We start from the raw sequence: 10,831 nt of genomic DNA, 5'->3' as shown, positions 1-10,831 counted from the left end.
ACTATGTACAGACAGTAAACGGTAAAACTGTTTGCGCTATAAACCAGTGTGGACATAAATAAGATATTACATTAAAATAAAATGGTAAGACACACCAATTTGCAAAATCAAACAACAAAACGAGCTGTTTCATACAGCTAAAAAGCTGGGCGCGAATGAGACCAGAAGCCAGACCCATAAAATGTACAAATGGCCACGCCCACTTTTACGGAAAGAAAAAGGTGGATGTTGCACAACTGTTTGAAATTCACTGACGTCCAGGCTGTAATGTGATTGGTTATGAAGGCACACATGATCCAAGTGGTAAGTAATACAGACCCCCGTATCTCCCAATCATAAGACAATCACTGCATTTGATGGACACTTTACTATCCTATGAAGAAGTGACACAGCTGACACTGACAGATTACATGACAGTAACAACATGGTGGATGAATTTCATTCATATACCCATATGGTCGCAAAGAAAGTGCAAACTGAAATATAGTACCTACTCAGACAGTATGCGATTTCAGACACGTCAGTTGTAAGTGAATCTTAAATCATTCCCTCAATTGATTCTTTCAAAAATGGATTCAAACTTTGTCCATTCAGGAAATCCATTCAGGAACAAAATACCACTATTGCTGTGTTGCTCTGGGATTTGACAATTGATTTTTTTTTCTTTTTTTTATCATTGTTTGGGCTTTTTTGTTGGTGTAGCAAAAACACTCAGACCTACAACACTGTGTCTAAAGTAACCACTCAATATTAACTTCTGATTTATTTACCTTTTTTTCAAAAGCAATATCATACTCACAGTCATGTCATTGATCTAAATATCAGTAAATATTAAATATACATGTTGCCTTTTGCTGATTTAAGCCACAATCTAAGCAATTTTTTTCTGAATCTATTCTCAGAAACAGGACAATGGTTTTGTTTCTGCAAGTCACAGGGTCAATGCATAAATGCAGCTCTGGCAAAATGTAATGTAAGGTGCTCTTTAACAGATGTTCTCATTAAGCAGAAAGTAACTGCCTAACAAAAGCTGTTGATCCAAAAATAAAACACCATTCTGTAGTGACATTGTGGTTAAGCCTTGAACAAGTTGGTGAAATGGCACTGCTGTCTTTTACACAAAGGCTCCATCTGCTGGGGGCATTGAAACACCAAGTGATCTCTCAAAGTCTAAAGGTGATCTGTCTACCCTTAAAATAACACACATTGCCCCTTTTGCTGTCTGATTTATGTTGACCGCTGAGGGTGTTTAACATTTTCAACATAAAGAACAGACGACTCTGCAACACGTCTTTAATTTCGAAACCTCTTTGAATAGATTTGATACGTCAGCTTTTTCATATCACAAAGCTACGTACAGCCTTTAGCAAACCCAGCAATGAGTTCAGTTGATAATGGCATTTATCTCTCTTGTGAAGCTGTGATAATGGCAATGCAGTTTCAGCAGTGATTTTTTTCTCCTTCTAAGTCTTCATGCTGACACTCAATTATAAGAAACAAAAGTATGTAAGGCACAGAAGAAGACAAGATGAGAATAACACAAAAGAAGGAGATTGTGTTTTAAGAAAAAAATACCCAGGCCTTACTTATTTTCGTACTGGTCATATCTGGCATTTGTGTCTATATTTATGAAACTTTTAGATGACTATTTTTAGGTTTTATTTTGAAAGTAGAGGCCTACAGTAAAAAAAAAAAAAGGGTTTGATGCATTATTCATCTGGCTAAATTTAGAGGGGCTGTATTAAGACGGGGCACTCAGGCAACGGTCTGATGGTGCTGTGTTCTGGGTTGGACAAGGTTTCATCCTGTTTATTCTGTGCCCTCTGTGCTATTAATAATCTGCCACTCGGATGTGATAGTGACTTGTTTGGGGAAGCCCTAAATGTGGATGCAGTTCATTTAGGGCTATGCCTGTCTCATTGTGTGAGTCATGTGAATTTTTCATGCTTTTTTTTTTTTTTTTTTTTAATACTGCCGTGACTACAGTGGTGCATTTCAAGACATACTGTATAAATGAACAAATGTAATCTAATCTAGAAACCTATTCTTTGAATGAACTTTTTAAATATTTAAAGGGATAGTTCACACAAAAATGAAAATTCTGTCATTAATTACTCACTCTTAAGTCATTTCAAACCAGTAAGACCTTTGTTCACCTTCAGAACACAAATTAAGATATTTTTGATGAAAGCTTTCTGACCTTACATAGACAGCAATGTAACAACCGTACCATGTTCAAGGCCCAGAAAGGTAGTAAGGACATTGTTAAAATAGTCCATGTGACATCAGTGGTTCAACCGTAATTTTCTGAAGCTACAAGAATACTTTTTGTGTGCAAAGATGTTTGGTTGAACTATCCCTTTAATTCATGATTTATTTTTTTAGAAAGTTTGCTTTATTATCTAATTGATGACATTCACTTTTTCACAATCTAGCTTAGACTTTCTAGTTTTAGCCTGAGGAAGAAGACTAGTTTAGTACCCTTTTAAACATTTATTTATTCATAAATAAATTCGTCTTCTTAAAAGATTCTTTTACAGCAGCTATAATATGTTATACTTTTTAAAGTTTATATTAATACGGATTTTATATTTTTCATAATGCTCACTATTTAAAATGTAGCTGCAGAATTACTATAAAGTCTTACTTTCTTACTTTTAAAGTTCTGTGTGCATATTTTTTTGTTCACTACCAGTGTTACACCACAAGAGAGCACTAAATCAGCTCACTTAATGTAATGTTTTCACAATACTTAGCCTTCATGTTCTAGTCATTTTGACTTGGAGAGGATTTTCTTTTTTTCAAAAACGCTAGTTGATGTTATCGCATTGCTAATACAAAAAAAGATTATTTTTATATTTTTCCATGACCTTGTTACTCTTGTGGTGTTTCCGTTTTAAAAATAACCAATCTACAAAAATTGCTTATAAATGTCTTATAAAAATATTTTTATTAACTTGTATTCTCTCAATTAGTTTGTTTTGAATTTATTTTAGCAACTGATTGATTGTAGACCTCATCTGAAATTATGCAACCCAGTTTTTGAGGGAACAGTGCCAAAATGATTAAATAATGCTTAATTTTATTTGCTATTTTTGAATAGTACATAAATAGTACTTCAGCTTGTTAGGTCTTTATTTTATTGCAAATCATGTTGTTTTCACCGATAAGTACAATACGTAAACAAAAACCAGGTGAAAAGGGTCTCGCCAAGACACAGTGTGGGAAAGTGTGAGCCTTATGGCACCTTAACTGTGTGTACATCCTCACAGCAAACAGATACACACACACACACCCCCAGAGACCAATTCACCCAGAGCTCACTTATTTATCATGCACACATACAGCACACACACACTCACACGACTGTGGTCACGTACAGTATCTTCTATCTTGCTCATCTTCGCCTAAAGGCACTGTGTGTGTTTTAAGCTCTGTGGTAACATTTAACCTTAATCACTGTCCATTTACAAGCTTGAGAACTCATTTCATGTAGTGTAATGCATGAGTGCACAGATATCAAATAAATCCAGTCCTTTCCCTCATAATTCTTTTTTATTAAACAGATATGCAATTAGTCTGAAGCAGAGCAGACACCAGCACAAGCTTACTTAGCTCTGAGCAGGAGGGAAAGAACATTCTGTCCCGAGTTGTGGGAATATCAGGAAACAATGTTTGCTCTAGAGACAGTATTGCCGCTATTTACATGTTAATCTTTGAGAGATCAGCTGCAGCATGCCAGAAAGTGAAGGAAGCATAAATCTGTTTTATTTTCAGTCTACAGATCAGGTGCATATTATTAAATCTTTCTAAAAATTAATTATATGTAGCATCACTTGTCACATTTTTTAATATTTGTACACTATTTGAAAAGCAACAGGAAACACATGGGTTAATGATGGATTATCTGCTTTTGATAATGATAATAAAACTCTGCTTGACTTTCCATAATCAACAGAGCCTATCAAAATAACCACTGCATTACTCTGGAACAATTAGCTGCAGGTCTCATAGTACTTGGGGGGGTCCGCTCATTCCATTTCACTGTGGGTCGTTTTGAGTTTCATATACATTTAAAAAAAAACTCTTCTAACTGGAGACATTAGGATGAGTGACGCACTGCTGAATTCGTCCCAGTGGAATTGCTAAAATTCATGCAGAAAGCTACAAGCTCATCATAATTAAAGTAGTTAAACTACATTCAAGCTGCTGCTATTACAAGACATTGACAAAAAGTAGCAAATTACATTGAATTAAGGGGGGGTAATATTTTTATTATTACTACTAAACAATAAAATCATACAATTTAGGCCTGTAAGTTAATCAGATGTATATTTTTAACAACAATTACTAGTGTTACAGTATCAAACTTGAACAGGTAAGTCAATGGTTACCACAACAAAAACAACTGGGGCTCATTTCTGTGAATCATTTTGTCAGTCTATTCATTTAAATGAATCATCAAATGAACCAGACTTTTCAAAGCAATGTGAGTGAACGGGACATTTGAACGAACCGATTCACTAGAACAAATCTGCTGCTGGGTCATTCTATAATTAGGGGTACATTTACAATTTAACAATGTGAAGAAAAGAGTTTTCCTTTTTCCCAAAAACCCAAACGTGACCTTACATAGCTGCTTTGAAACTACCTATATTGTAGTTTTTTTAAGTGCTATATAAATAAAGGTGATCTGTAGGAATATGTGCATAAAATACCATCTATGTTTGCTACTGTCCACCATATTACCTTTACTGGGTAACGCAGTTGACAGGTAACTTAGTTGACATTTTTTGTGTGTTTTGGGCCTATACTCAACATGGAAGCCTAGAACTACTGAGCATATGGCATGTTTAGAAATATATTTTTATTAACAAAATTATGTTTTTTGAGGAAAACATTTCAGCATTTTTCTCCATATAATGGAGTGATATGGTGCCCCGATTCTGAACTTCCAAAATGCGGTTTAAAGGCTTCAAACAATCCCAAATGTGGTTGTAAATGATCCCAGCCGAGGAAGAAGGGTCTTACCTAGCAAAATGATCGGTTGTTTTCATTAAAAAATACAATTTAAATACTTTTTAATCTCAAACGCTCATCTTGCCTTGCTCTCCCTGAACTCTGTGTAATCTGTCTCAAGACAGTTAGGGTATGTCGAAAAACTCATTGTATTTTCTCCCTCAACTTCAAAATTTATTTCAAAATCATCCTAAATCGCTGCAGAAGTACCGACCCAGTCTTTGCAAAGTAAACATGCAAAGAAGATCAAACACCCTTAACAATAGGTAAAACAGTGATATAGGATGATTTTGAAGTTGAGGGAGAACATGAGATGGGAGTTTTTCGACATACCCTAACTGTCATGAACCGGAAAAAAAACACTCCAGGCAGAGTAAGACAAAACGAGCATTTGACATTAAAAAGTATATAAATTGTATTATTTTTATTAAAATAACCGATCGTTTCGCTACTTGGGTAACACCGTTGACAGTCAATCCACTCTTGACACAGGTTTGCTAGTTTAACCGATATTAGGGGAAAGAGAGAGAACACAGCTTCAAGTGTTTCATCCACGTGCTTCTAGACGAAATATCATCACACTGTGCAAATTATGGGAGAATGGGGCAAACCATTCCTTTTTTTAGGGTGGGGGGGGGGGGTTCTTAGGGGTAACTTCGTTGACAATTGTTTTCGGACACAAAAAGTTATATCAAAATAAACACATATTCATTTTGAAGCACACACCCAGATGTCTTGATAACCTTATCTAACTGAAAACAAAACTGAAATGTATTTATATTTAAGGTCATCTTCATGATTAAATGCAGAGTAGAATGAGCAACTTTACAAAATCGGACAGCTGAATACCAGGGTTGTACGTGACGTGAATATCGTTTTTAAACAAAATGATGATTAATTCTGATTCACTAGAATGAATCAGACTTTCCAGAGCTGCTCATACATTATAGAAAGGTCTATTTAAGATGCTAAAGTAGACTTAAGAGAGTAACTTTTATCTGATGGCATCTGATTATTTCTTCAACTTAAACATAAACGGCTTAGTTCACCCAAAAATGGAAATTCTGTCATTAATTACTCACCTTCATGTCGTTCCAAACTTGTAAGAGCTTTGTTCATCTTCGGAACACAAATTGAGATATTTTGATGAGATCCGAGAGCTTTCTGGCCCTCCATTGACAGCAATGCAACTGAAACGTCCAAACGACCCAGAAAGGCAGTAAGGACAACATTAAAATAGTCCACGTGACATCAGTGTTTCAACTGTAATGTAACCAAGCTACTTTTGCAAGCAATGAATAAAAAATAACGACTTCAACAATATCTTCTCTTCCGCGATACACTGTTCTGACAATGCCTGTCTGCTGTCATGCTGCTAGTAAATGTAGAAGCATCACTAGTTTTAGTTAGTTAATTCCCAGTGCAAAATGATGGTAAAAAATGATATAACAGCAAAGTGGACCAGATGTTAAGGTGATTTTGTTATACATTTTTTAAGGCTAGGAATGCATCTTGTTTCCTTTATAAGGATTCAAGGAGACTTATTTAAACAAGGTTAGAACAGAAATAATTTCATGTTACCACAATGAGGCTGAATCTCAACATTCCTGCTGTTCTGGAAAAATAAACAAACAATGGGGATTCTGAAGTGCTTGAGACCAGGGTCAGTCTTTGGAAAATGGATGTATCCTGATGTCCCTAGACTTAGCAACTCATTTTAGTGACTAATTGAGTCTCATGTCTAGATCTTCAAGCCCATGTATGCTACTATGCTGAAATGTCTCTATAGCAGAGAAGATACAGAACATTTTATTTATATAAATTTTGCTGAAAAAAGTAAATTTCCTTGCTCATCTAAATATTTGAAATGTCCATTAATGTTCCCTTTGTAGCAGGCTGCAGGCATGAGTTCATGTGAACAGCATCATTATTAAAACAAAATTATAATTTGTCCACTATGACCTTAGCCTGTGACATAATAGTGTTTCCTTTGCTCCAAAGAGGAAACACTCACAGACAAACATTGGCTGTATCATGTTTGTGTTTTGGATGTTATCAAGCACATCAGTGTTCTGTTTAGTTTCCTCAAGTATGCAGACCTTTCGAGATACTCAATGTGGGTGGTAGCTTGCCATTTAGCTGGCAGCTATCACCTTGCAACTCTCCTGAAGCTAACCAGAGCTGAATCGATACCTGGATGAGAGACTCCTGAGTAAACTAAGGGTAGCTGTTGGTGTCATTTAGACCAGCAGGGGGTGCTCACCCTGTAATCTGTATGAGTCCCAGTGCCCCCAGAATAGTCACTACCTGGGATTCTATACAGTAAAAAGACACAGTGCTTTAGGTGAGATGTTGAACTGAGGTTCTGACTCTTTGTGCTCATGAAAAATCCTAGGGTGGTGGTTTAACCCTTGTGCCGTGGCCTTCTAATAACCTTCACCTACACTGTAAAAGTGGCTTGTAATCATAGGGGAACAACTTTAAGTGCTACATAGCACATATCTTGTCAAATGGTGCTATGTAGAACCATAAGAGGAACCCCATTCTCTTCCTTAGATTTTAGATATATTGTTGATATATACAGGGGCTTAACAGGTTCTTTGTATGTGGTGCCATATAGAACCTCAACCACCCCAAAGAACTGCTGAAGATCCATACTGGACTTAACAGGTTCTTTATATGGTATAGCAGTGCTGTATAGGACCTCAACCACCCCAAAGAACCACCGAAGAACCACTGAAGAAACACACTGGGCTTAACAGGTACTTTATATAGTATAGCAGTGTTGTATAGCACCTCGACCACCCTAAAGAACCACTGAAGAACCTTACTGGGCTTAACAGGTTCTTTATACAGTATAGCGGTGCTATATAGCAACACAACCACCGCAAAGAACAGCTGAAGAACCACTGAAAAACCGTACTGGGCTTAACAGGTTTTTTATACAGTATAGCGGTGCTATATAGCACCTCAACCACCCTAAAGAACCGCAGAAGAACCACACTGGGCTTAACAGGTTCTTTATATGGTATAGTGGTGATATATAACACCTTAGCCACCACAAAGAACCGCTGAAGAACCATACTGGGTTTAACAGGTTCTTCATACGGCAGAAGTGCTACCACCTCAAAAACCCCAAAGAACCACTGAAGAACCAAATTGTTTGTGTGTGTATAAATTTTCTGCATCAATCTGCTTCCTTCAGTCTCTGCTTCAACTTATGGGACATTATTGAAGTGATTTTCTCAAGAAATCTCATTTCTATGTATACTTCTAAGCAGTGCCCCCAAGGCAAGAACAATTAGCACAGTGAAAACACAAAGTTATCAACCAAAACAGAAACTTTATTACAGAAGAAAGCATACAGTCATTTTGCATGCAATAAGGGCCACAGTCCTAAGGCATTAAACACCATGGAATTACATTTTTTGTTAGATTCAAAATGGGGCCAATTTGTTCCTCCCATAAACAACTGGACAGTTTTATTATTGGATCATTTTTATTAATATTATTAGCCATAATAGGTATACTTGTGATGTTGCTCATGATGTTGTGTTTTAAAGATCTAAATGTGTCACTGGAGGTGAATAATGCTTTAGAGGCAGCCAGGTCTGTCAGTGGTACACGACACAGTTATGTTGTCCGTGTCGGAGATGTGCGTTCTTTAGGATGCTGGAGGTTTGGCTCTCTGACGATATTCTGGGATGTGGTGCAGAATCCACCCAGCGGGGGCCAGGAGGGCAACGGCAAACACAGACATGATGAAAAAACTTTGCTGCAGAAACACATGAAATACACACATGAAATCAAATGACTTTAAATGCTTTCAAAATGCACTGCTATTTATTTTAAAAAAAGTAATGTGTAAAATAATATCACATTGATGACAAAAGTTGAATTTTCAGCACTCATTACTTTGTTTTTAGTGTCACATGATCCTTTAGAAATCATTCTAATATGCTAATGCGCTAACAAAACATTTCTTATTATTGTTGTGTTGAAAACATTTTGTGGAAACATTGATAAATAGAAGTTCAAAAGAACAGCTTTTTTAAAATAGAAATATTTTGTTCAATTATAAAAGTCAATTTAATGCATCCTTGCTGAATAGAAAAATGAATTTCTTTAAAAAAAAAAAATCAGACTGACCCTAAAGTTTGAACAGTTATATATTATACAATACTACTAACTATGTGAACCAAATATGTTGTGGAAGGTTTGGTCAATTTGACATTGTAATTCTGTTCTTGTCTAAACACAGGGATTATGTTCTTCAATATAAGGAGTCATCCAAGATAATCCCATTATCTCCATTGACCTAATGCTGGCTGATCCCATGAATCTTTGCAACCTTTTAGGATTTTGTAATCGTTTTACTCACCCCAGGTCCGATCTTGTTTTTGGGTGGTTTGCTGTAGATGCTGGAGTTGCGCTTCTGGACAATATCCCTCACCCTGCTGACAGTCACCGGCTGCACCGCTCCCCTCAGAAAGGTCAGCATCCCACCAGCTGTATGGGTCAGGACCAGTAAGTCTGGATGTGTCTGAGAGAGAGAGAGAGAAAGAGAGGCTGAGGGAGAAGGAAAGGGGGGATGTTCACTGGGTGCAACCCCTGGGTTTCCTGCCTCAGGACTGCTGAAGAGAAAATAGATGTATCCTGTCATATTATAGACTTTATCTCCCAAAACCAGCCCACTCTTTGGGAGGGGCCTATACGGTTTGACCACCCACCCGGTATATTAACTTTTCTCCAACGCCACTTTTGACGATGTAACTAAACAGCAGAATATAACATTGATTCAATGTAATTTTGATTTAAAGTTACATCGACTCATACTGGACCGTTAAACTGTAAAATTAAGATCTTGAACTTTTCTTAACCTTACAGGTGATAGACAAGCTAATGCTAAGCTCATTTTGGTTCATAATGTAATAGTCCCACGGATCGTAACTGTATTTTCTTTTGCGATTAACGTCTTATGTGATTTACACCCTACTTAGTAGATGCTGTTTGCCAGCCCATGAGTTCTCAAGAACACAGGTAGCCAAGAAACACCTGGCTCTCTGCTTAGTGCATTCAGGGCTGTGTCCAGTACAAAGAGGTACAAATTACAAGAGATCTGATTAGAGGAGCAGATTAAAGGGAGATAAAAGTGCAGAAAGTGGTGCAGCTGGCCGTGTGTTCTGTCAGCTGTCAGTACGGCCTGCGGTACTGCGCTTCATTCATGTTGGTGATCACATTACAGAGGCTGGTCTTTCATGTCAGAACACCGCTTGCCATTCAACACTTCCACAGTGGATACACCCTACTCATTGTTTGGTTAATGTACTTGGGTGTGAGCAATCTTTTGTGTATCCTGTTATTGTGCTATTTTAATATCTTCAGTGGAAAGTAGATATTTTACCTGAGGATATTTTTTTTTCAACAGCATTAAACGTATATATGAAAGTAGGACAAAAAAATTCTGAAAGCAAGATTTTTTATGTGCTTTCTTTGAAAGCATAAACTCTTACCAGCCTTTGTTGGTGATAGTGAGGGATGTGTATGAAGCTACTGAAATGAAATGAAGTCATTTTATTATTCAACTTCATCCAGATTTGCATAGATTATGAATGACGTCATAAAGATTTATGAGAAATCGTAGGCCATCCATTTGAAGCCACCTAGTGGACAACAATTCAATAATGTGGTGTTGTCGCCCTCCTATGGGAAAAGTCTGATGACTACATAAAGAAACAATTATATTATATTATATTAAGAATTATGTCACATAGTTACATTAATTATATTCTTAAAATATTAAGATTTATAA

General features: G+C 36.6%; 1 protein-coding gene across 1 annotated transcript; it reads right to left on the bottom strand.

Annotated features, from left to right (window-relative positions):
• Positions 1 to 8,342: 8,342 nt before the first annotated feature.
• Positions 8,343 to 9,659, bottom strand: si:dkey-85n7.8 (COX8 domain-containing protein). The gene is made up of 2 exons (XM_051139076.1): positions 9,401 to 9,659; positions 8,343 to 8,794 (listed from the first exon to the last, which is right to left on the bottom strand). Exons 1-2 carry the CDS (start codon positions 9,518 to 9,520, stop codon positions 8,684 to 8,686), a joined length of 231 nt encoding a protein of 76 aa, XP_050995033.1. The 5' UTR covers positions 9,521 to 9,659; the 3' UTR covers positions 8,343 to 8,683.
• Between the last annotated feature and the right edge of the window lie 1,172 nt (positions 9,660 to 10,831).

This window comes from Labeo rohita, chromosome 20 (genome assembly GCF_022985175.1).
Source record: "Labeo rohita strain BAU-BD-2019 chromosome 20, IGBB_LRoh.1.0, whole genome shotgun sequence".
In the NCBI taxonomy this organism is placed as follows: domain Eukaryota; kingdom Metazoa; phylum Chordata; class Actinopteri; order Cypriniformes; family Cyprinidae; genus Labeo; species Labeo rohita.
Note: the sequence above shows the minus strand (reverse complement) of the source record. Positions and strands in the feature narration are given on the sequence as shown.

Coding starts and splice junctions, on each gene's coding strand:
- si:dkey-85n7.8 (XM_051139076.1), bottom strand. CDS start 9,520: ATGCTGACCTTTCTGAGGGGAGCGGTGCAGCCGGTGACTGTCAGCAGG. Junction 8,795..9,400: donor AAAACAAGATCGGACCTGGG/GTGAGTAAAACG, acceptor GTGTTTCTGCAG/CAAAGTTTTTTCATCATGTC.